Source organism: Varanus komodoensis, unplaced genomic scaffold, assembly GCF_004798865.1.
Source record: "Varanus komodoensis strain SLA01 unplaced genomic scaffold, ASM479886v1 scaffold7_3, whole genome shotgun sequence".
Taxonomy (NCBI): Eukaryota; Metazoa; Chordata; class Lepidosauria; order Squamata; family Varanidae; genus Varanus; species Varanus komodoensis.
Window position 1 is genome coordinate 15,450,644 of NW_025336480.1, and position 27,060 is coordinate 15,477,703.

At 42.5% G+C, this 27,060-nt stretch overlaps 1 protein-coding gene across 2 annotated transcripts in view; it reads right to left on the bottom strand.

The window, feature by feature from the left end:
• ADAMTS2 (ADAM metallopeptidase with thrombospondin type 1 motif 2) overlaps positions 1 to 27,060 on the bottom strand; it is a 281,226-nt gene that overhangs the window by 40,154 nt on the left and 214,012 nt on the right. For both annotated transcript variants that reach the window (XM_044454174.1, XM_044454173.1), the window contains exons 6-10: positions 19,632 to 19,788; positions 16,316 to 16,421; positions 15,112 to 15,255; positions 12,709 to 12,841; positions 9,060 to 9,173 (exon numbers count right to left, since the gene is read on the bottom strand). In XM_044454174.1, the coding sequence (XP_044310109.1) occupies positions 9,060 to 9,173; positions 12,709 to 12,841; positions 15,112 to 15,255; positions 16,316 to 16,421; positions 19,632 to 19,788 (654 nt within the window). The remainder of the gene's footprint in view (positions 1 to 9,059; positions 9,174 to 12,708; positions 12,842 to 15,111; positions 15,256 to 16,315; positions 16,422 to 19,631; positions 19,789 to 27,060) is intronic.

The window sequence follows — 27,060 nt, forward strand, 5'->3', positions numbered from 1 at the left end:
GGTGACTAACAGAGCACATATTTATCCATCTGTCTTCTGTCTGGGAGAAGCTGAGGTCAAACTTTCTCAGTGGGAAATCATCTGGACTGTGCAGATAGGCTTGGGAGGGACCCCCCTCCCTCCACCCTGCTTAATTTCTTTTACAGTATCTCTTTAATTTTCCAGCTATCATGAGGTGAAAAGACTCTAAAACCAACCATTGGGAATACAAATAAATGCACTGGAGCAGCGGGTAGGCAAAAGAAACTCTGCCCCAGTCTTTGTTCCTTTACTTCTGCAATACTTCCATTGCTGGAGGGAGTGGCGGATTGGACTCAGAAGGCGGTTTCTCTGAGCCTAATCCCTTCCCCCTCTAAAAGGCTGTTTCAAGGCTGTTGGGAAGTCTGGGCCTCCCTCTGGCTCAGAAGCCATCACTGCTGGGAAGGAAGTGGTCTTAGAAGCAATGCAGCGAAAGGGTGCTCTGTTTCTGAGCCAAGTTCTTCCCACCCACACCCTGTGCTAATTTCAGAGGCAAAGGGAGGGCTCAGCTTTCCTTAACCTCTAAAGTGAATGGCTGTGGGGAGTGTGGTTGTGGAAATCTAGAGGCAGGGTGGCCCTGAGGAGGAGGGCAGAGCCAAATCTGTGAGCTGGCAGAAACGGGAGCAGTTTCCTCCAGAGACACCTGCCATAGTGGCTCCTCAGGTTCCAGACTAAGTCATATTCAGTTAGCCCACTGAATCTCTGCAAAACGTTTGTTTGGACATGCACATGGTGGGCATGTCGTGAGCGGAGCCAGCTGGAGCCGGGAGTCAGACTAGATGTCCCGGGAAGCCCCTTCTGACTCGCTTTGTTTCTCTGTTTCTATGTTGCCAAGGATTTCTGTGGAGCCTCAGTGTGACTCACGGAGGATCCAATTCTGTGGACCTCCATCTGGAATAAGATCCATTTAAAGCCCCTTGGACATACATGTGAATAGACATGCATAGGATTCTCACTCTTTGTTTGGATCCAAGCAATTGTGCTGGCTGAGCTGCCCCATGGGGCAAGACCTGTGTCTATGCACTGCTATCCCTGGAGCATTCTCCAATGGCAGAAAGGAAGTGCACTTGTGTGGTCTTTGCTTGAAGGTATTTCAGAGGGTAGCGGAGATGGTTGGAACTCATCCCCTTCCTCTTTTCCCCCAATAGAATGATAGGAAGTCTCTGAATCCTGCCTCTTGGGCTGCCAAATGGACATCCTACTTTACAAACAAATTGGTGTGGATAGATTTGGAGTAGAATTTTAACTTGAATATTGTAAACACTGGCATAAAATGTTTAACAGATTAAAAATCAAGAAATGAGGATTGATTATAGGAGAAGATTTTGCAAAGGACTGAACTGAAAGGAAATGAAGAAAGGTTTCTTCCAGATTGATAGGCAAGAAAGGGTTTAGGAAGAATACACAAGCCAAGAAGGATCTCCAGAGTCACCCTCCAAAATCTTTTAATGCTCCCTTTTCCTAGGAGAGCTAAGTGCAATTGAACACTGGAGCACTCCTATAATCTCTTACTTCACATTCCCTCTCCCAAAGTACTGTGGTTGGAGAACCCTGATAAAGCAATTCACCACCATTAGTAGCCAGAGCTGTTGGTGACTAAAGCACGTCCTCCCCTCCCCTCCCCTCCCCTCTGCTTACCTTATGGAAAAATTGGGGAGAGGCATATTTGTTTTGGCAGTTTATATGACTATGTCCCTCCAAATTACTACTGTATCTTTGGAATGAGTCAGGTGCAATTCAGTGAGCTTCAAATGAATGCCACTGGCTTTTAAAGATCCCTTGAGTTTTCCCAAATCAGCCCAATGTGTTATTGGATTTGACCAAATCTGCTGCACAACAACTCCAATAGCGTTAATATTTTAAAGGTACACCTACAAATGCAAAAAACAATTTGGCGAAATGTGTTCAACAACCTACCTGTCATGTACATAAGGAGCTCTGTTTGCCTTAACAGAACTCTGTTAAGTTTAGGTCTGGTGGTATACTTGAGTTTACATCAGTATACTGTGTGAAATGGTCCAAAGTCTGAGGCACATGGGTGTCTTCTGTGAAGATCTGTCAAATTTGTCCTCAGAGTGCAAAAGAATATGTCAAGGATGTAAACACTAACATCTCCAAGGGCCTCCACAATTCTTAGGGTGCAAAGGATTGCACCTAAGGCTGTAAGCCTATACTCATTTATCAGGCGAAAGTTCACGTGAACTCCGTGAGGCTTACTAATAGGCAGACGTGTGCAGAACTGCACTATTAAGGTTGTAAAGAGGTGGTCAGTAGCTTGTTGGTTCATTGCATGAATGTTTTTATAGGTCTCTAGGAGCTCACAAAGATACTTCAGCTGATGTAAATGTATCATGCTGTTATAAAGGCACATGGTCTTCCAATTTATAGAGAATTTATGCACCTGTTAAACACTTAGTATATCTCAGTAGGATTAAGCTTAAAAGAACATATATAGGGCCAATCCAGTCCTATTGCTGGAATTTCATTGCATATACACTGTGAAGAAAGAAAAAAGGAGGGAGCCTGAGCTCTATTTAATAGTTCTATAGCACTTACAGTGTGTACCCTACGGTGTGAGTGGGCATCCCATGGCCATGTGAAACATGCATCGACATCACAGATGCCTGTGAATATAAGCATCAGCCTTCAGCTGGGTACACATCTCTTCCAGTCTGCTATGTAAGCACATCCTATTTTCACATGCTATGCTATCCACATAGCCACATTTCCAAGTTCATTAACTACAGGTGAATCAGGTCTATGACAATGTGCCTGCCTGGCCCTCCCACAGATCTAACCTCTTGCATCCCATTCTTCAGGTCAGGCCAGGTCAGACAATCTGGCTCACAAAATTCGGATATGCAATATTCAGGGCATCTGATTGCTGATACGCTGCTTCCCTGAAAGTTAGGCTGGTTTCTTTCTCTGCTCCATACCGGCATTTGTGGTTGGGAAGAGTTAAGAAAACACTTCTGCTAGCTAAACAAAACAAAACCCACTTCTGGCACTTAATTCCACAGCTGTTGCAAAGCCAGGATATTTTCCTGACACACCAACCATGTTTAGATTGGCTTCCACTTTAATCATGGGCACTGGGAATAGCAGTATGAAATCATGATAAGTGTATGTCTCTAACATGGGGTGGGGGGAGGGAGGAAGGGAATGGATCTTTCTGAACCAACATCTTTAATTGATTATAATTCTGTTCTCCCTTTCCCTGGTGTTGTTCCAAGCAAAATATTCTGACAAACTGAGAGTTGAGAGCTATTTCTTTCTCTCATGACCTTAACTGAGGGAGACAGAAACTTGTTTCTTAGGCTTAATGATAGCTGAAGATATGTGATTTGATTCCCCTCAATGCTTACCACAACTGACTGAGCAGCCAAGACAACCCCTGGTACTAACAATATATGCACTCCAAAGAGAGATATTAAGCATGGGTTGCCTACAATGCTGCCCTAGGAATGACACCTGTACACTGCTAGCAGCACAGAAGTCTACATACGGTCCTTAGGGATCTGATCAGAACCAGTCTTGTTTGGCTTTAGCAGTAGAATACAGACATTCACACATTCATTCATTTTTCTGTTTGTGCATTACGTTTTTAATGCACCCAGTAACTGATGTTCTCTGGAGAATTACGAACAGCTAAAAGGGCTGAAATGCCATGCAAACACTTAAAATCTAAAATACAATACACATAAAGACTAAAATACAATATGATACAAAACAACAAGCATGACAGGAGTGGACCTAGACAACCATAAAAAAATGCAAACTAGGCATCTAAAATGTCAGGGAGCAAAGAAGGGCCCTTGCCTGACAACAGAAAGATACGGCAAGTTGTGTGCTGCTGTTGAGAAGGCCCTCTCTGCTGTAGCCACATCCTGAGCTTCTCTTCACCCAGAGGAAGACCTCTGAAGAAGGCCCGATGGTCAGAGCATGATGTGTCATAGGAAATGCTCATTGGGATACTCCGGTCCCCAGCTTTTCAGTCAATGCCAACAACTTTAGGGTGTTTATATTGTGCTCTGATTGTCTCAGTGTTACTTTCTATCCCTGAACAACAAGGAGTCTTATGGGACCCTAAAGATTAACAACTGTATTATGCGATAAGCTTTTGTGGACTGTAGTCTACTCTATCAGATGTTGCCTAAATATTCAAACAAATAAACAAACAATAGAATACTCTCAGGAGACAGTTGGTCTAATTTCATTTGCAAAAAGAAATATCAAGTGATACTGTGCAAACTAAAACTAGGCAACAAAGGTAGGGATGGAAGTCTTATAATGAATACTTCTGTGAAAAGGAGAATTAGCACTAAAAAGGAATCCTGCTCATTTAGTCTTCATGGGCTGTAGTTAATGCTGCCCCTGCATTAGCAGAGCCCCAGGAAATTCTTGCCTGTTCGAGGGTTAGCTAAGATCACTTTAACAGCTGAGTTACACAACCAGCTGATTTCCATACTTGTGCAATGGAAATCTTGAATAAACTATTATTATTAATATAAATTTATAGTCTCTTGCCCTTTAGTCAGATGCAAAAAGCTTTTCTCCTCTTGCTTCTGTTGAAAAGTCTTTTGGAGAAGAGCTTTTACAGTACAAGATGACAAACAGTTCAGAATTTTCCTGTGACATGAGAGCTGTGTTTTATGAAAGGAGGCAATTCAGTTCGCACAAGGAAGCTATCATCACTTTAAGGGAGCCAGAAAAATTCTTACCAATGTGACATGCCAGGCACAACAACAAGAAAATTTTACTACATTATGTTTTATTGTATGTGAAGCTGTCAACCCATCCATAAACATTTGAAAATGGATTATTAGTGGCAGAAATGGGATTTAGTAATGTGCGCCAAAAGTATTAACTAAAAGCGTATTAACGAAATCATTGAATAAGATACATGAGAATATATAACCATAAACAGCAACAATGTTTAAGGCATAGCAGGAGGAAAAATGGGGTATTGCCAAGTTCGATGGAGGCATGCAAAGAATGCTGACATGTTTAAGGAACTCCATGACCTTTATTTAAAAAATCTCTGGTAATTGTTCATGTTCGTGTGCATTTAAATTATATTCTTGTACTGTGGCAATTAACAGATTTGTAGCAAATATAGACTTAGAGAGCTCTAATGGTTGCACAAAAACTCATACTGCAGGCTTGGAATGATAAACATCCATCACCTATCAGTGGTCTGAAGATCATACGGCTTTTGCTGTAGTTGAACAGTCATCAATTTTCTCTGGATGTTAATTTAACTATATAGATTTCTTCTGCCACTGTACATTTGAAGTGCTGAATCTTAATTTTTATCTTTCCTTTTTTGTATGTATAAATGAAGTTGTGAATACTTATAATTGTGAATAATTATTGTGAACATACACACTTTTCCGCCATGCTCTTGGTAGTTGTTACTTTTTCTTTCTCGAGTTTCTGCTTTAAACAAGAAGGAAGGTGGGGGGGGGGGCACGACAGAAAGGTGGGCAACTGGACCTATTCAAACGTTGGCACAAATTGGGAAGGCGGCATCAAAAAAGCCTAAAGGCAAAACAACACCACAGACTGGAGCTTTGGAATTATGGGTGTGTGTATATCATACTGCTACGACTGTAAAATGTAGGGCAGTATCCAATGGTATTATCTCAGAAACTCAAATACTGCTAGGAAGGTCTGCTGAGCTTGCTCAATTGATTGTGCAACAACTGAAGTTACATTTATGCACACATGTTTCTGCATTATGCTTATGCAACCTGCTATGTATATCTATTTAACAAGGGGTTGTACAAGAGATATGTGCAACAGATTGCACAACGGGTGGCACAAGCATAATGCACAACAAGCAGCACAGCCATAACTTTAGTTGCAGTCTTCTTTTGCCCACAGATCAGAACCTAGTTTATGTGAATGCATCATTTGTGCTAATGGAAGAACACTGTTGGATCCTGTTCCTCGGCACTTTAAACTGTGCATGGATACTAGGAGGACCCTAGTGATGTGCAACTTGAGATTACTTTGTTCTCAAAATGCATCAATTCCTTTTAAGTTAAATGCAACTGTGTGACTGAAGTCAGCAGAAACATTTTCAACCTTACAAATGGCTTTGCAAACCGTACCATTTGAAGCCATGGGAAATTAGCAGGCCAAATGACAAAGTGGTAAGCCTGCCTCCTCTCCTCTCCTGCAGAGCATCCCCTCCTTAGGGAAAAGGAGCAGGCAGAATGCATCCCTTAGAAGGTGTCGGGGTGCCCTATGGCAAGGACTGTGACTAGAATAGCTTTACTCAGGTGGGTTGGGCACAATTTGTTTGACTTTGACTGATGCGTAAATTTGATTGTAGGCTAGATAAAGTTACCCCACAGAACATAATCATCCAAGGTCCTGAGCATATCACATTGCCATTTTTTAAAAACAAATTCTCAAGCAAGTGCCTCTGGCTGGATGGAGAAGACTAGCTGGGAACGGACTATACTCTGCATAGCCATGTATGTCCTAAGGAAGCTGTTGAATCAGTTTGCCAAGATGGAAGGAACATTTCACTTTCCCTCAGATACAGCTGTATAAGGAAACGGTTTTCCGTATCCCTCAGAAGGCCTATGACAAAAGGAGCTGCCAGAGCCTAATCAATGATTAAATGTGGGGGGTGCATAGTGATAAGCTTTTTCTAGGATGATCTGCCAATAATTTTATGAATCAACAGTGATGTAGGCAATGCCACGCACATGATACAGCACCCTAAACCAAAACAAATGACCACCCGTACCACATCCACTGTGAAATATCTCAGTATATTTAATTGCAGAGAAGTTTTGCTACCTTTGTTGCAGAATCTGATCTACCAAGTCAGGTTTTTAATGTGTTATTCCTCCTATCCTCTTGGCACCATGGCCAGTCCCTCAGCCCCTCAACTCCACCACTCCACTTCCTAGGAAGGAGCAACAGCACACTGCCAGGTCAACAGCAAGCAATGAGGAGAAGACAGGAAGGGAGGGTGGTCTCTGTCCACACTCAAGAGCAGGCCAAAAGCAGCTCCTGAAATATGTTACTCTCCCAAGGGTTCGGGCTGGCTTCAAGTTGACTGGTGCTACTTCCTGACTTTGGAGAAGTATTTTGGCTTATTTCTAGGTCAAATTGACATGAGCCGGCTCATATAGGAAGGGACTGGACAAGGAAAAGCTCACCCATTCCTAGTTCTTCCAGACCTATGGCTGTTTCAGCAGGAGACTTATTGTTCTAATTATCCAACAACTGAAAGACAAGCTTACAAGATAAGCTCAACTTTTCTGCTTTCAGGTAATGTGAATGGACGTGAAGATGCTCCTCTCCCTGCAAGTTCTGGCGTGGAAGGAATAAGACCAATGAGAGCCAGAAAAGCCCTGCAAGGTCAGATCTGCAGTCTTTTTATACCAGCATTTCTAATTAGTTGCGTATATTTTATTCTGTGATATTTGGCTCATTCATAATCCTTTTTCCAATGCATTTGGATTTTTGAAAAGGATCACAATGGTGTTATTTTAATGGGCATATTTTGTGCTGTGCAGCAACAATAAATACATTTCCCAAGAGAGGAGATTTTCAACACTGCATTCCTAATTTTGTTTTTATTAGGGTCATTACTTCTATTTATTCCTTCTTGTCAAGAGTCTTAGTAAACTATGAAGTTTTATATTAGGGCAATTGCATAACTGCTAATTGCTATATATTTAAGGTGCAAATAAAGCTTCAGTTCAGAATTCAGAAGTGCTGTCTTCTGCTGGTTAATTTGCTTAATAAAATGGTTGTTTTATGGATTCATTTTACACTGAAGGCTATAGTATCATTAATTACAGGAGTTCAGATGGAAAGAATGACAGACATGATATACACAATGAGTCATGTCATGAAACAGAAATCTTAGGTGGGGAGATTTACCGCAGCACAAGGGTGAGCTCAACAGACCTTATGTAGCACTGATACGCGGCTGCTTGGACCAGCTACCTGCTGGCTGCAGCATCAAGACCTGCATGCCCAAACTATGCAGGGCACTGCTTTTATAGCAACACAGCGAGCGCAGCTGTGCCCAAGCTGTTTGTACTATTTTTTTCAGCGCATTACTCAACTCTTTGGGCTTTTCTACAAGGAGAAGGAGGCTGCTAATTCACAGTATCGACTTCTGGGTTGGGGGCAGAATTCAGATGTGAGCACTACGCAAGGAGCATTTCCTTTCCTGTTTTTCTGCTACAGGATCACTAGGTGGCCCTGTGTTATAGCAAAATGAAACACATACACAGAAGGACACTGCATTTTTTTTGCTTTCACAATTAAAACCTATGATTTCCCTGCTCTAAATGACCTTCTACAATTGCGTTTAGGCAGAAGCAAAACTGGAGTGTCATGATGTTGTCTAAAGAATCCTTAAACAACCGTAAGCAGTGAATAGTGAGATTGCAATAAATGCTCCATGCAAAAAAGCCCTTTGTGGCACTCCCTAAACTTCTGGTGTGTGCATTTTAACATCAGTCTCCTAATGCACTGCACTCCAGATGTGCTGTTTATTTTCCCGGAAACACACAGAAATTTAAACAATTACACATATTTTTTGTTTAAGTGGATGAATGCTATATTCCAGAGCTACCACTCTCCCTGGTACTTTTAATTATTCTGATTCTAAGCACATGTACAGTTTGGACATTTTAGACGCTGCAGTTTTATGTATGTTTAGATGGGAAAAAACATACCTGGGGGGACTTTTTCTGTCTAAACATGCATAAGATTGTACCCTTAATTGTCTTATGGCCTCCTCCTCATTTAGAGGGCAATGTGTGTTATTTTACTTCTGCAAAATGTGGCAAGGCAATCCTATTGCATCTGGGAGCTCCTCTGCTCATTCTTTTGAACAGACCTCTTAACTGCTAAACCCAAATCCTGCTCCAACTGTACCTTTGATTCTAAATGTAATATCCCAGAATATAGGATTAGAAGGGGTGACAATGCTTTGTTATTTCCCTTCAGGCTACTTCTCAACCCTGTGTAGCAACATAAGATACTGTGGAAAGTCCTACCTTTCCAGGAGCACACATGGTTCCATCCAGTGGAGGTCCTTTTTTTGTTTTGCAGAAATAAGGGTTGTCAGGATGGCTACACCAAAGCTGTTTGCACGGATCAAAGGTGCGGAACTAGAATGAAAAGAGTTATGGTCATAAATTCCTTGTTGAGAATTTTTGTACATCTAACACTCAGAAAATGGCACATTTCAGATACCAGACTTGAGTTTATGAAGATTAGAATGCATCAGGATAAGCTAGGCTTGAATTTATGATGGTATAAATGAGGCTGCTAGTTCACGGTGACAATAGGAAATTATAGTAAAAACCATGGACAGTGCGGCATGGCTTCCAGAAGACACCCTGGCTTCAGCCACATTCTGATGCTCTGAAGATTTGGTTACAGGAAAGCGTAAGCACTAGTGCCCTCCCTCCTGAAAAGTATCAAAATGACCACCAACGTGAACCTAGTTCTGTCTCCATTCAACCTCAAACAGCTCCATTTTGCTCATCCAACATCCTCCTCCCACAATGGCTAGACACTGAGTAAGCACCAAGGTCACAGTTGGCTGAAAAAGAGAGGGCTTCATCAGAACTGCGATACAATATTTTCCCCAGTACGGTCTACTGAGGTTGGTCCATGATGTAATTTTAATTGCTAGCACAGTGAATTATTCATTGAATGTTCTTAATAGGTTAAATCCTGCATCACAATAGTAGACATCCACTAGTGTAATAGGACTTTCTCCTTCTTTCCTTCCCTCTACTTCACACATCTGCTTCACACAAAAACCTGTTTTGGATCTTGGAGCAGTTTTTGGTATGGAACAGTTTTTGAGGCCATCCTGTGGAGCTGTGTGGGTGGAAGGGCCTTCTGATGAAACCAGTGGATTGGGACCACTGGATACAACCCACAGTGAATTTTGCAGTTTGTTCTTCTTTTGTTCCATGAGTACTTCTTTCTCGTAAACACCACCTTGAGAAGTGTGACTAGGTGATATAGGCCTTGAAAGTGCTGGTATGTGTGAATGTGTGCATGGGTCCATATGAATGGCTCGTGAGCTGAAGAGCACCCTACCCCTCAGCAAAGGCCTGGACTGGATATCATGGAAAATGACTTCAGCAGTTCAGCAATAGTAGATTCTCCCCACTGAGAGAAACAGGATGAAGATTAACAATATGTTGGCACAAACTGCATCTTCTTTTCAGGGGAACACAGTATTTATAGTACACATTACACAGATGTAGTTTTAATTCCAGTTCTCCTTGCACATAAACAGTGATCACAGCAGCTGGAAGCTGTTTTGTGTTTGACTTAAGTCCTCATTGGAGGAAACATACACTGGGCTGCGAGAGAGTGGGGGGTAAATCTCTACCAGGTGTCCTAAAGACCACATTACCAAGATGTTAAGCTGATGTGTTTGTTACAGGAAGATGACAAAGGGATCATAGCTGTCACACAAAAACATGTGAAAGCAATCTGATTCCCTATGCAAAGTCGTCAGTGTAAACATAGTTCACCAAAATGGAATAAAGATATGGAATACAACAGACAGTAGATAAGCAAATGATGACAGCAATGAATATTCCAGGCTGGAGCTTTGCTCCTACGGGCTGCTTTAATTTCTAATCTGCTCCAGAGACTGAAAGATCATTCTCAACAACAGCTGAAAATCACCCAGTCTTCCATTGCTGGAAGCCTCCACTGAAGCAGTGAAGGAACGTCAACTGCACACCACGAAATGCTCTTTGGGAAGAATGCAGGAGGGACACGGGCACATTCATGATAAGAAGCCAGCGCCAGCAGTGCTGGGACTCCTCCTTGAATTCACTGCTGTGCTTATGTGCACCATCCCCATGCACGAGTGTGATCAGGACATATACGTGTAGTTTTGAGGCAGCTGTGATTTCAAAAAGAACACTGGTTGCTGTATAGAAGATGAATTACAGGAGAAACAGGCCACCCGAATGCTAATCGACTGCAGAAAACTTACTGAAAGCAGATTGTTTTCATAGTTTTATGTGGATGACAAATGCGGCATATTATATTTATCTCAAGGAGAGTGCATACCATCCAGACGTTACTATTTATTTGTTAGACTTATTTTCTGCTAATCAGCCCTGAAGATCTAAATAACTCCTGTATGGAGCTGGCAGAAGCTCTTTTTACTTTATTATTTAATATCTGGAATTTTACATAAGTTGTTGGAGATAAAGAAGCACAGCTCAGTGTCCTAGACCGCTTAGGTGTGGCTTTAGAAAAGTCCTGGGAGTCGTGAGCTGGAAACAGATTGTGTCATTCTGACCACAGCATTTTCAGTGGCCACACTTGGGCACAAGCTTTCTTCCAATGAGGCCCATCTCACTTCCAGAATGATCTTTGCAGGAGGCCATTTGGTGGGCAGTTTCAATCTGCTTTAATGGTGCTCGGTTTTAAATATCTGGACTGCTGTTGCACTGTGTTCCTTTTTTCCATTTTGGTGCATTTCTCTTTTTCTGCTGTGTGTTTCTATGTTTGTGTTTACGTTACATTTTAAGTTAGCAGGGTGATTTCCCCCCCATTAAATCACTGACTTCTTGTAAGCTGTGTGGAAATCTTTAAAGGTAAGGTAGGATAGAAATGGTTTAAAGCAAGCAAGCAAGCCAATAATGTTTCTTTTGCAAATGTTGAATGGGACATGTATGTGTGTGTATTTAAGATTTTTGTATCCCGTCCTTCACAGTGTCTCAGGGTGGCAGGAGTCACATTAATACCTCTTAAGAAACCATGATAGAGAATCTGAGCCTGGGCTATCAGTGGCTATTGAGCGTGGGAGATGCCTACTGCCTCCACTTAGGGATGTATGAGAATTGAATTGAAAATTCAATTCATTTGAGCGTTCCCTGCTTACAATCCCACATGCAAATAGGAGTGTCTTTTTTCCCCCAAAATTGTTTTCTTTAAAAATATACAAATATTCACTCTTTAGTCAATAGGGGGAGAGCGCACACATATGAAAGATGTGCATTCTTCCTGTTCAAAATGTTCACTTTTCTTGCTTAAATAAAAAACAGATTTAAAAATGGGTTGTAAACAAGAATGGGAGTGAAGATGAGCTGAGCTACCAAGTGGGGTTCGGAGACTCTCAGCCAACTCGAACACTACTGGCTTTCCCATCCCTGCCTCCAGTATCGAAGGCAGCATGCTTGTCAATGCCAGTTGCTAGGTAACATGAGCTATTGCATTCTTGTCCTGCTTGTGTGTTTCCCACAGGCATCTAGTTGCCAGTGTGTGAGCAGAATGCTGGTCTCATCCAGCATGGCTTTTCTGATGTCCATGTTCACCTGCACGTAGTACCATACTTCATAAGAGAGAACAGAAGTCATTATACAAGTGGAGCTTAGAACTTTGTCTTGAATTTATAGCAGTGCAACACAATCCACCTCTGGCCATGTTCATTCAGTTTTCAAAACCTTCCAATAAAATTAGAATGACATAATTTCTGGGGTTCCAGTTTCAAAAATGGTAGATTGACATGACCTTTTGCTACACCTTGGTGTTTGCTGGGAAGGCTTTACTTTCTGGCAGCCACACGCTTTGCCTCTTAGTGCTAACACCTGTCGCAAGCCATTTCAGGACAGCTGCAAGGGACGTGGGTGCCTACAGCAGGTTCCGTGCAGTACTCACAGCTGTGCACATCATGTAGCCAAGTCCAAAATCAAACCGGCACTGCTCATTCATGGAGTAGTGGATTCCTGGCAGCTGCGGAAGGGATGGCCAGTCATGGTCAAAGGGATCGTCATGCAAACAATCATAGGAACTGCAATAGGCAAAAATGTCAGTTACAGATGGAAATGTGAGACCTCTGTAGCACTTGGGGTTTTCATTTGCAATTATTCCAAGGGCATGTTTTCACAATTCATAGTTATTAGTACACAAGTTACAGAGCATATGATATTTCACTGTAGCGAATTTACATCTAAGACAAGACAACATGTTGTCTATTGATATGGCACTGACGTAGAGGAAGGTTTTGCAGCATAAAGAATACCCCATGGAACCATCTGAAACTAAGCAAAACTCACTAGAAATAGGAATGAGTCATTTTCCCTCCAAGTAATATGCTGTTTTTTGTTCTTCCATTCATCTGTTTGGTAGGTAATGACTCAGGAGCTTGTTTTCTCCTGCTTTTTAAAACTTGGGGTTATAATTGTTCTTTCTTTATGTTGGATAACAGTTTATCTTCTGTTATGTATTGACCACTTGTAGCCTTTGGCAGGTTGCATTTTTTTTTAAAAAAACATTGTTTACTAAAACTAAAATGAATGTCCACAGGGGGAAAACAGGGATAAATGCAAAGGCTTTAATTAAATTTCCATTTGTGAAATTTGTGCCAGCATTGTGTGTTTTATGTAAAACTTTAACCACAACGGCCAAATGTACTTATCCCTCACAAATAAATTATTGTGTGCCTGAACCCAGGAAAAGGGAATGTACAAGCCAGTGCTCGTTTTGCTCTTTTAGTACTCTGAACAAACTTGCTTGAAAATTGTCCTTGGCAAGCCAGTACAAATGCAGGGACAGGCAACACTTGTACGGAAGAATCAACTTCCCCAGAAAATGCCCCGGGTTCTCCCCGTCAGTGGGCTGAGCTTCAGCTTCAGAGCTTGAGGACAGCAAATGGGAGGCCATTTGCAGTGAAGGATGGGGAAGCAGGGAAAAGCGAAGCACCTCCCCTCCCACTGCTTGTGTCCTGCACATCCCTACATCACCAGCTGCCTCTGTATTACCAGGCAAACATGGACTAGGGACCTCTGCTCAGATTATAATTCCACTATGGGTAGATCTGCTGTTCTATACAGGCCAGGCCATGAAGAGTTTCGCAGGTCTTCCATCCTGACCAGACTGATGTACTGTCAGTGTCTGTCAGAAACCCCTGGCTTTGCTCTTCCTCCTCACCTTTGCAACCGGTTGGTTCACCCCAAACCCAACCCCAACCCTTACTCTGACCCATAGAACAGTGGTGCAAGTAAGGAGGAGGAGCAGGAGATGCCAGGATCCTCTTGTTCACTGGCTCTCTGCCTGTCAGCCAAGCAGGTGGTAGCAGTGAGGAGACAGAGGGTGAGGCACAGTTGAAGCTGGTGGTGGCAATGGAGGAGAGGCGGCAGGGAAAGGGCCCATTGAGCACGTCTTACTCAAGCACCATCAAAAACAATCTGTGTTGGCCTATCCTTGCCTGAGTACTAGGCCTGGCTCTATGTGTTGGTTATGAGGTCGGAGGCCCCAAATGTCCTGGTCTCTGATCGCCTTGGGGAACATTTCTTTCTATACTAATCCCTCTGCCTGTTTAGATCTGCCAACAAAACTTAGCCCCAGAGTTCTCTGCTACATTAATTGAAATATGTGACTTTTTATCAGCAGCGGATGTTACAGAATCACCTTCAAGAGCAGCCCCATGTAGAGTACACTGCAATTGTTATCAATGCATGCATGACAATTACATGGATAGCGCCCATGGTATCCATGCCTCGGTTTCAAACGATGGCACCATACATTTATGTTAACAATGAATTACCTTCATTCATCAAAGGACCTTTTTGTCTCTGTTCTTTTTTTTTAAAGCTGGTACAGGCTGACTTAGTTTAACAAATGTAACTTCAAAGAAAGACTGGCATTTTACAAAAATTACATTTATGCCCAATTATTTTAATTGATTCTTGCCGGAAGCCACTCCTAAAAACTATTGCTTAAAGAAAACTGAAAATAATCTTATACTGAAGATTGAGAAATGTAGCTTTTTGCCATGTTACCCATATATAGACCATTGTACTATTTGTAATGTCATCATAATCTTCTCAGGAAAAAAGTCTCATTATGTTCACTAGGGCTCTACTGTTGAATAAGTCAGCACCAAGTAAAAGGCTGTAGGACTGCAGCATTAATGTATGCTTTTACTGGCTTTCATCCCCTAAGTGTGGTTCTCGTTTTCCTAAGTTGTCTTTAACCCCACATTTTATACCTAATGAAATGATGGCATGTAAGTATTGCACAAACCCAAAATCATAGATGCCTCTTCATCACAGTACTCACTGAAGGTATCGGTTCAGCTCCTGCTGGCTACACCGAGACCAGTGGAAGCGGTGAAATGCAGCCTGGACAAGAGGGGCCATTATGCTTCCCATTCGGACTTCATCCCCACATCGATTCCCTTGCCCATCATGTTCCATGCCTAGTCTAGAGGGGAAAAGTGGCACAACAGAGCCTGTTAGTCACTGTTTTTCTTATCATTCTAATAATAACTCTAATGACAACAGAGATCTTCCTATTTTGTGACTTTTTAATTGCTTTTATTTTTTATGTTTCTATAAAACCTTCCTCTGGGAAGCTCAGAGCAGCTTACCTGGGAGTGGTCTCTTTTCCCGCACTGACCAAATCCTTCAACAGTGTTAGAATTCCCCAGTGCATTTGCCAGATCAGCCTTTCCCACCTGGCATCCTCCAGATGTGTTGGGTTGTATGGCATTCTGCCCAAACAGGATGAGAATTGCTGCCTGACACAACTGGAGGGCATTCTGGTAGGAAGGCTGCTTTCGCTCCATTTTGTTAAAGAACTAAAGTTAAATTATGTTGGAGGCTTCATAAAGGAGATGTATTGCTCAGTGCTAATGCTACAGACATAGCTTGTGAAGCAATATGTCATTCCACCTGCAGTGAATGCCCTTTTACTCTTTCTTGTGTTCTCTTCAATATTCAGGCAGAAATGAAGATCAATGCATAAAGAAAAAGGAAGCCAAATCAACTGTAGGAATAATCCTAACAGTCCTAATATAGACAACTGAGGATTCCTAACAGGACAAAGGAGCCGCCAATAATTCCTAAAAGAAGAACAGAAATGTGCCTGCAGGCGTTTTCTGGGGAAAGTATAATAGAAAGTGCTGAGGAAATAAGCCTCTTGACAGAGAGATATCACTAAAATGTAGGAAGATGAAATAGCAAATGAAAAAGGAATGAGTTGTAAAACTGGTTGCCTTTCTATTTTGTGCCTTCGCCACAAAGAATCCTTTCTTCACGATCTCTCTCATTTTTATTAGAATCCATTTTATTAGAATACAACACCTTTCCAATAATGTTTTCTCCTAAATGCAAGAGCTCTAACATCCCTGCCTGGTATAGCTTCCCCATGTATCTAAATGGAGAGAGCCAATCCGCCTTGCATTCATTGGCTCTCTCCACTGAACTGAATGGAAACAGCTACTGTCAGTCATGCAGCACCACTGCAACCAAGTGCTACTTACACATGTCCAGTTTCATGAGCCACAACAAATGCTGAGGAGAAGCCATCTTCATGGTTAAGTGTGCAACTTCGGACTGGGTGACACATGCCAGTAACCGGAGCATATCCTAATAGGGAAGAGATTAGATTTAAGATACCAGAAAAGGGAAGTGGCAAATAACATGAAGGGCACAACCGGGCAGGAATCTTTGCATCAGAACTCTTATTTACCCAAATGGGAGATGCAGAAGAGACAAGCAGATCCATTGCAATTAGCAGAAGCTGTGCTTGTATGCAAAACTTACTCACCTGAACAAAGTTTGTGCAGGAAAGTTTCTGGGTGTTTTGTAATCTAAGGGGTCAATCTGCAAAGATTACAGGTGTGGACAAAGAGACTGCTCAACAAAGTCCAATTTGTTTCAGTGTGAAAGAGTGGCAAGCTCATTCCTTCCCCGCTGCCTTTTTCTCCTCCCCTTGCATGACTGGCTGCAGAGGATCATTCATATTCATGAGGGACCTGCCCTTTGGGGAGGGCCATTTTGGTTCTGCTGTGTACCACAGGAATGTCATCCAAGATGCCTTGCGGCCCACAGAATTTTCTGGAAGATTTCCACTATTGATCTGAATGATGACAAGTATGTGCTTCATGAGATAGTTAGATGACGCTGAGATGGTATGAAATATTTATGTAGATACTTTGAGATTATGAAAAGAAGCCGTAAGTTACTCATCTTGGTGAGTGTTTGGTTTGTTGACATCCACAAATTACCTTTTAATCTTTTAGACTCCCAAAGAAGGCAGCACTGCTAGAAATGGTTAAATAATTAAGGATGCAATTCTATGCATCTTCAGACATCAGAAATCCCGAGTCCTTGTTAAGGGGGCATGCTGGGAATTGCATGACTTTTTTCTTTCTAAACAGTCATAGCATTGTGCTTTAAGGTTCCTAGAATAGAGAATGATTGGAAACTTTATTCTGGTTCAGATATAATGGGGGCATTTGGCAAATCACACTTTGTTTATGCTAAATGAACAACAGGGCTGGCTGCTCCTCCTCCTCCTCCTCCTCACTTTTCTCTCTCTCATGCCTACTTCTAGAGGAGATTGGTTTCTTGGTTTCTTAAACCATGGTTTCCTACAAAACTGTGATTGAAGAACAAACCGGGATTAGAAATTAGGATCAAAATACAGTTTGCAATCCTGGTTAGTAGGTAGGTTTCCAGTCTAGATGCAAGGCGCTAGTTTAACATTCAAAGTCCTAAATGACTTGGGGTCAGGTTATCTGAAGGAATGCCTCTTCTCAGACCCTGAGTCATGTACATGCAGTGCACGCTTTGACACCACTGAGATAAATGTAGACATCTTCAAGAAAGTGGTGTGGGTTACTGGGCGACTTGGAAAACTCTACTGATCAATCAATCTATGTATCACTTTTCTAAGGAATTAATCCTATGGGCCCTAGGCATTGTCTGGGAGCCATAGGATATTTCAGATTCCTAGATCCAAGGCTGGAGACAGAGTTCCAAACACAAAGCTGGGAATCTGCACTCCAACCTCCCTCCCCTGCCTCACAGTTGAATTGGAAAGAGCCACACTGGCTGCTTCTCTGAGCCTGGAAAAGTAAGGCAACCTTGTAGAGGTAAGGAAAGACGCAGTCCAATGGTGGGGAGTGAGGTGATTGTAGAGGCCAGGATATGAGGCATGCCATGTCTTTTGCAGCCTACAGCCCTCACCTTCCAAAGCTAGATGAAGAACACTGGCTGTCTTGCAAAAATGCAGAGACTGAGGAACAGGGAACTGAAGAGCACCTCCATTGCTCCTCCTGCTTCACCGGAGATAATTGTCAGCCTCTCTCTGAGTTTGGCAACTGATGGCTGTCTTAGTGGGACTGCTCCATAAATGTACCAAGCACAACTCAAATGGCCCTCTCAAAAGGGCTGGTTCATTATCACAAGGAACATTTTAACATAATCACTATTATGCTCAGCTTTTACCTCTCACAGGGCCAAGAAGATGCTGGAGAATTTTGTCCAGTCCACATTTTCAAGCAAGCTAACCTATTTCACTCTTGCCAAGCTAATATGCAAATCAGAACATTTATCCTTCAGACTGAACACTTCTTGAAATTTGTGTTGTTCCTGAGGCTCAAAATGCATATTATAGGGGGGCAATGCACAGGATTTAAATGCAAGGTGTGTGCACTTTTCACTTCTCAGAACATAGGATGCAACAGTCTAACGACTGAACATATGCAAAAGTGACGCAGACCAGCAATGGACTGATCTACACATTGCCATAGACATATGCACTAAGCCACAAAACCAATAGCCAGGAAAGTCAAAATTATGTGAGTGAAATAAATGATGCTGATGAGCTAAATGAGCATGCCTCAAGGGCACCAAGCCCCTGTGGTCCACACCGCAGGGAAACAAACAGGATTTTGGACACAGCCTGTGCTGAAGGACCATTAGCCAGCTGAAGCAGCAGGCAGCCTTACCCGCCGACCCTTGGCCGGCTGAGCAGACCAGGGGTTAGGAAACAGAAACAGCAAAGAGCTAAGATTTTCAGTCATGCAAAGGAAGAACAACAAGAAGAAATACGGTTCTCTGGAGAAATAACTGGGCAGTTAAAAAACAGTACTTCTGGAAATTTCCTGCCTATGAAATACACGCAGTCAGAGTTATATTTGAAAAACTGATCAGGCCTTCCAACTGAAAAAAGCTAATCTCTGTTTCCCAAACTACTTGCACTAGTCTGCTAATTGGTAAGAATTCTTTGGTTTAGTTAAGGATAAAAATGATTACAAAAATATCCCTCAAATGCCTTTTAGGCTGAAAAGTCAACCAGTTACTCCCAACCCTCCACAGACTAACTGCAGAGGAATAGCAAAGGCTTGATTGTTTATTCCTGTAAGATCCAATATGAGGGTGGTGGGAGGGGGGTGTTCTTCTGTGAGAGAAGCAGGGGTGGTAAAACACAGGTCTGGAGGCCAAGTCTGGCTCTGCTAGGGTCCGAAGTCTGGCCATCTGAAGTTCTCCAGAAGGCCATGACTCCTGCCATCTCTACACTTTCCTCCTCCTAGTTTTATGCAATTCTTCAAAAAGGGTAAAATGTCTCTCCTAAGGCTTAGTTACTGGCATTATATGTTTGAGGCTACAACCTGCAAGAGATTTTCTTTTTGTTTTTCTTTGGTAGTTTGCCTGCACATTTTTTGGCTTCTATTGCAATGAGGCCCCCAAGATCCTTTCTGAATTTGAATTTGCTTCCTGGGCTAAAAGAGGTTCCCCACCCACCATGTGACATTTGCAAGTTGGGCTGCCCTTCAGCACAGAACTTACCTTGCATACCAGAAGGCCCAAAATCCTGCCTGGTGAGAAAAATGGCATGATCGTGATACTCTGCATGTCCTGCATCAGGCTTCTGCTGTAGGTAGGCCCAGCGACACACGTTCTCTAAACTCTGAGAGGGGTTACCGATCTCAATTAAACTCATAGACTAGATAACGAAGAAAAAATTAAAAAAAGAAAGAACTGGTTACAGTTTCTTTTTAGCCAAGATTCTGCAGCATCTTGTATTCCAGCAAGACTGTCCTACACTCCTTTTCATTCTATGACTCAGCACATTTGTTCAGATCTATACCAACAGATGATCATGGTATGGAATTTGAGATTCTCTCTATTCTATTTTCCCAGACCCAAAGCAAATTGACCTTCACTGATGCGATGGATGTTAAGTTGCCTAGAGAGCTGCTGCCAGCAAGCGACAGGATTCAGACAGCACACCAGTGCACACTCAAGGGTTGTGCCCAGGTTGAGGGTGACTTGGCAGGTTGTTGTTGAAAAGCAGGCTACTGAGTGTCCTGAACTCAGCAGTGCTAACAAACCATGGTGAACAACCCACCATTTACAGCTCCCAAAGAAGCCACAGGTTCTCTTCATGACTTGCTTGTGGTTAATGAGACAGATCTAGTCATCACAGCTGGGTCCAGTCAACACAAGAACCCCCATTCCAACAAGCACCCATGGTTCAACAGCCCCCCACAATCATCCTGAATGTGAGTGCGCTTATCATGGTGTCCAAACTTGGCTGATGCAGATTATGCTCAAATGTAGTGGCCTGATGAACCAATGGGCTGATTCAGTATAAGGCAACGTTCTATGTCTGTGAGCCGCCCCGAGGCTCCGGCGAATGGGGCGGCATAGAAGTTTACTAAATAAATAAATAATAAATATGTTCTTGTTCTGCAGGGCTGAGGAAAAATCAGAAGGCTGCAATGGCAGAAGCCGTCCTTCATTTACACAGAGGATAGTTTTGGCTGTGTCCTGGAAGCAAATAGTATCTCCTCATCAGACAGCCAGGTGTGCACTCCTTTCTCACGCATCCCCCTGGTACAGTAATTACAACTAACACATAAGGCTGGCTGTCATTACCTGCATTCTCAGGACAAGTCTAAATATTTGGGGGCTTTATATTAATACATTACGCTTCTGGTTTGAGATTGTTGCCAGTGCTAAGCACAAACACTGGAACAACAGGCAATTGTTATTTGCTTTTGTTTTTTCACTTTTGCCCAAGAAGATATATTTTGAATTTTCGTTAGGCTTTGAGGAGTATCGCCATCGCTACATCAGAAAATAAGTCAGCCAGCTGTCTCTCACTGAAAACAGCTTGGTTGATCTGTGTTGTCGCACACCATTATGCAGCACGAAAAGAGTTGTTATTCAGAAAGCTTTCCAACCCCCTTACAAATGAGCTTGCCCAGACCAGACTGCGCTGCCAGTTTAATGGTAATCAGAGACACATTTTGGGAGGGCATTGAGTAGTTGGGTTGAATCTTCTGTGCCAGGATTCAGTCCCGTGGCCTCAATGAAGTTTTAACATTTCTGTCAGGCTTCTTGATTACAGTCTATACTGGAAACTTGTACTGGTTTCAGAAAGAAAAAGAAATGGAACTAGCTCTATTATCAGCAAAAATGGATAGGATATTGTTATGCTTGTCTATTTGGAATTATTCTATTGGGCATAAATCAGATGATCCCTTGGGTTGGACACATGATGAGAGCAAAATCCACTTGGCTTACTGCTTATGCATTTTCATTCTCTTTTATTCCACCCCCACAAAAAAGGCTTTTATAAGGTAATGCCTTGATTAATAATTTCACTTAGTTGCAATAATTTAAGTTTACAGCAAGATTTAATAACCCTCTTTTAACTGCCAGAATGTAAATAAAGAAAGGGCATTGCAGGAGATGATAACTTATTAAAACAGGATTGAAAAAGGAAGTCTTCAGAAATGGTCTATCTTATCTGACATTTCTAGGCTATCATTTAAAACACACTTTATGAAAACTGAGTGCTTTTATGTATCAACCATGGACTATTTCCAAATGTACACTAGATCAACTAAGCTGGGAGAAGTGGACTTCCCTTCCCCTCCTTCCTACAGCAGCCAGGGGAAGCATAGAGTGATCCCCAAAAAGCCAGTGGAGAGAGCTTATGCGTGCAGAGCCATTCTTCTTGCAGAAGGTGCGTTCTTTTTGTGGAAGGCAGATTCTGGATCCAATCCCAAACAGTTATCCAGATTAAAGAGCAACTATTTATCTGGAGCAACTATTTATCTAGTCCCTTGGACAGCAAGGCAATCAAACCGGTCAGTCCTAGAGGAGATCAACCCTGACTGCTCTTTAGAAGGCCAGATGCTGAAGATGAAACTCAAATACTTTGGCCACCTAATGAGAAGGAAGGACTCCCTGGAGAAGAGTCTAATGCTGGGAACAATAGATGGCAAAAGAAGAAGGGGACGGCAGAGAATGTGGCTAGATGGAGTCACTGAAGCAGTCGGTGTGAGCTTAGGTGGACTCTGGGGGATGGTGGAGGACAGGAAGGCCTGGAGGAATGTTGTCCATGGGGTCGCGATGGGTCAGACACAACTTCGCGACGAACAACAACAACAATTTATCTGGATAGTTCAGGATATGGACGAAATTTGGCCAGGGTTAGGGTTAGGGTTAGGGAACGAGGGGAGGCAGGCTGGCACCTAGACACAAACATGGATGGAACTGGACACATTGCAGGATCAAGGGTGCTGTTTGTCAGAAAATCAATCACTTTCAGTCCAGTGTGGCAGAGAGGGAGAGAGAGAGAGCACAATACAGATCAGGCACAAGGAGCAAGATGCAAGCAGTGATCTTTCCCACTGTCATTTTGCAGAGTCTTCTGGCAGCCCGGAAGCAATGTTGCACAGCACATAAACAGGCCTTGGTTTTAATCTAAATCTGCAGAGAAGAATCAAGGAGGGATTTTGGACACAACATTCACCCTGCTTCTTCACTGAGACTCACTGTTATCATTTATGTACCCCATTTCAATATTAATGCATTATTACGTGAGCCTTTCTGATTGGCTATATTGGACCTTATTGAACTGGTCCAAAAAGGGTGGAAACAGTTGGGTCCAACCTTTCCATGTGCCTTATGCAAAGAAACTAAGACAGCAATGATATGGCTGCTAGAAGCTACTGAGACAGCCATAGGAAAGGTCGGAGTTCCAATTATGCAGCTCCAAGGATGGAAGGCAAAGTTTGTTATTCAGCTTTTCACTATTCCTTTTTCTTCTTCCCACATTTCTGAACTCATAAGACATTTAGCATTCATTGCTATGTGTTTCAAACATTTCTATCCAATCTTTCAATGCTATTTTCCAGGAGGCTAATAAAAAAGAAAGCTTAAAACACACCTACTTTAAGTTCTAATGGAAATTTATTAACAAAATATCATGAAACAACAGAAGTCAATGCAGCTGTAAAGGCAGCAGGATTATAAGGGCAAAAATCCATCCAGGAAAAGAACTGGAGGATTTTTCCCTCCAGTTATTTATTCCCAGCACTGAATGTTAGCACTGCGCAAAAGCCTCTGAGAAAAACATGAACAGGACACAATACCAGGGAGGCCCATCTCCAGTTGCTACTTGCCTTACCGCCAAAGGCAGTGGCAGTACCCAGAAGCACCCGGCTGATGCAGATCCCAGAGAGAGCTCAGTAAGCATCATGAGGCATCAAACTTGGTTGGATATTTGTATCCCACAAAGTTTCCCTTACTTTTGCCTACTTTTTGATGTCTCCAAAACATGTCCAAACGTGGACCTATATCCAAAGACACTTAACAAAATGATGCAGAAGGCAGATGCTTTAGAAGGGACAGTTCAGGTGATGAAAGAGTTAATAGCCCATAAATGGTGCCAAAAGAAAATCATTTATGCCAAAAATAAAGAGCCATGAAGGGTTCAGCTCTAACGTTTGCTTTTAAACAAACACATAGCCTATTCTCCAAAGAGCCTACTTTGCTCTAATGAATGAAAAAGTTTATTCTATGTGGGATGTTATAAAATGAATCACTAATGGTAACATGTAGTATCTTCCAAAATTTTAAGAAATGTGAGCTCTTGCTTTCTACATAAAAAAAAATGTTACCAGACAACAGGCTTATCATAACAAAAGCCACAACCATTATTTATATGTCGACACAGTGTGTTACATCCCTGTCTTTTTAGGGTCTTATCATAATCAAAAAGCGAGCATGCCAAGAAAAAAGAAAGAAAGTTAAATATTTGGATCTAAGAATGCAGCAGCCATTTACCACAGGAAAACAATATGTAGGATGTAGAATGGAAGGACTTAACAGAGTAACACATAAAATAGAAGCATCAGTGGAGGCATCCATCATGGTGAATGTGGAGGATACTGCACATACAAGCCTAGATAAAACCAGAAATGAGCTAAGCAGATAGCATCACTAAATGCAGGCAACACAGCAATCCTATGCATGTTTACTCAGAAGTAAGTCCCACTGTGTTCAGTGATGCTTCTTTGCAGGTAATTGTGCAAGGATTACAGCCTAAGGCAACTTCCACCAAAGCAATATGATATAATTTAATGGCTGTGTTCTCTTTTTATCACCAGTGTGAAATTTCGCATCAGAGACAAATATGGTGCAAATGATCCATGATATTTTAATACAGGAATCTACAAAGTAGAACCTGAAGCAAAAACTGTATTTTATAATCAAGCATCACAGCAGTCACTATTTTCAGGATTTTTAAAGTTCCAGAAATGAAGAGCTTGCTTCTATAGCGTCAGTAAGCTATAGATTGCTCAGACCATGAAATTCATGAAATTATACTCAATTAACCAAAGATAGATGCTATCTGAAATTATATCTTTGGTTTTCCTGATGAAGAACAATGGTATTTTGATGAACTAGCACTTGGAATACTTACTCAAGATATGTACTTTTCTTATGTTCACATGGATGGAGAAAAAGGATGAGATTATTCATATGTAACATAGTAAGATCTTTTTGAATCCTGTGCTAGAAAAATTAATACAAGCTACACACTAAAAAAAAAATGGAAGTTGTGATGGGCACCCTCAATGCCATTGCTACAAGCTTGACATCTGCGAGGCAAGATCAAAATGTCAAATGTCACGTGACTAAAGAGACAAAGTTGAATACAATGAGTCACAGGTTTGTTTTGCAATGTATAGTATTGCCAGATACCGGTAAAAAGAAATGCTCATTTTATATGCAAGGCAGAAGATACCTATTTGGGACAGCTGTGAAGTCCACATGCCCAGAAAAATCACCCTGGCGTATAGGCTGCAATGGCACATTTGTGTTCAAATGTCAAACATTCAAATAATGAATATGGAGGTGCCCCAGCTTTGAAATCCCCTCCCCCCAAGTGGTGTCAAGATTACAATGTACAGCTGGAGATGATGCTGCCGCATGCAACAGAGCCTCACCCACGGCTGGAACCATTCCCGGAAGAGGCTCACAACAACGGAGCCTGCTGTTGGACCTCTTGGGAGCAGCCCAGAAAGAATGACTGAGCGGAGAAAGGCTGACTGAGAACATCTGGTCCCCTGCTCCACTGACTTGCCAAATGGAGCGTTCATTTCTCTTGTAGCTTTCTGAGCTTGGAGGGTAGCTGGACACAGAACAGAGCCTCACCCATGATTGGAACAGCTCCATGAAGAGATTTGGAAGAACTGGCCCTGCCGGGTGGTGTGGTCAGACATGGTGGGATGGACTGCAAAGGCGAGCCATCAAAGGCGTCCTCTTTTTTAGGTTACCACTTCAGGGAGTCAAGGAGCATCTCCTGCTGATTGGGCACTGGAAGCCTGGCCACATTTTGTGTGAGAGTCAGGCTTGCGACCCTGACCTAGGAGCCTGGATGGGGAAGTGGTGGTGCATGGGGACATTTTGAGCAGGAATTAGAAAAGAACATAATAATCCCTTTTGACTGACACAACTCAGGATGTGGTCACTTTTATTGGCTGTTATTATTTTATTGGTCTTAAGTTGGCATCAGTGGCCCTCATTATTACATTTTATCCAGTGCAATTCACCTCTGTTGGCTAGTCAAATGTGCTGCTAGCAAAAACAAATTGCAAAGAACTTCAGAGAAGCTCTCCAAAATGTGGAGACGGGCAATCAGTTGGTAAAGGTAGTTCAATATATTTAGTGTAAAATTACAGAACAAAGGCTATTTATGGGGCTGCATATTTAAAACACCACACATAAGAAACCAAAACTTAAGGGAGAAATTCCTGAATGTTGCTTCCTAACTCCAGGAAATCTAGACAAAATGCTGATACTGATGGGAGGTGGGCCAGGTAGGTAGAACTAGGTAGGTGGCCCATCCTACTGTTCACCTGTAGAAGCAGGTTTGCAGCCTGGGGGCACTACTGGGCCAGGGAATGCTACTTCATTCCTGGCTGGCAGCTGTAGCCTTTTCCAAGCTATGCCTGGTACAACTAATGGCACCATGTCCTAGAATATAAAGTCCTTGCCTCTGCCATAGCTGGAGTATTGTGTTCAATTCTGGACCCCTCATTACAACAGGGATATAGCACGGTTGGGATCAGTGCAGGGAAGGGCCACAAGAATGGTGGCTGGTTTGTAGGGTAAACCATATGAGGACAGACTGAGGGAACTGGGTCTTTTCAACCTTGAGAAGTGGGGACTCAGAGTGGACCTGTTAGTGACATATAGATACATGAGGGAATATCATGCGGAGGTGGGTCCTGACCATTTTTCCCCTGCAGAGGAGGGCAGGATGCATTCCAATGGAGCAAAGCTCAGAGAAACAAGATTCAAGGTGGTTGCCAGGAAATACTTCCTGACGATTAGGACTCCTAGGATATGGAATGGGCTTCCACGGGAGGTGGTTGAAGCCCCATCCGTGAGGGTGTTCAAGGATAGGCTGGACATGCACATGGTGTGCATGTTGTGAACAGAGCTGGCTGGAGCCAGGGGTCAGACTAGATGCCCCAGGAGACCCTTTCTGACTCGCTCAGTTTCTATGTTTCTATATGTATGGCTCTAGATTAGAGGACTGTCACATGCTCTGTATAGGCTTGCCTTTCAAAGCTACCACAAAGCATTACATGAATTGGGCAGTTAATAAAAATTGACTAAATGAACCATATTATATCAACCTTAAAGGACTGCATTGCTTTCCATTAGGCTTTTGGGATGTTAAGCATTCCCCTGCCTCAAATCCACCCCCCCCGCCATGATTTTCTGTACGTCTGAGTACATTGGGTCCTCATATTTCTCCCTTGTGTGTGGATGATGCTGTTTTGGCTACATAGACCTGCATTTAGTGTATGCGCTATATCACCAGTAATATATATGTCTATTCAGTACTGACAGTGATGACTAGCTAGCTTCAGAAAGCAAGATGACTTCATTTTAGCTTGGAAAG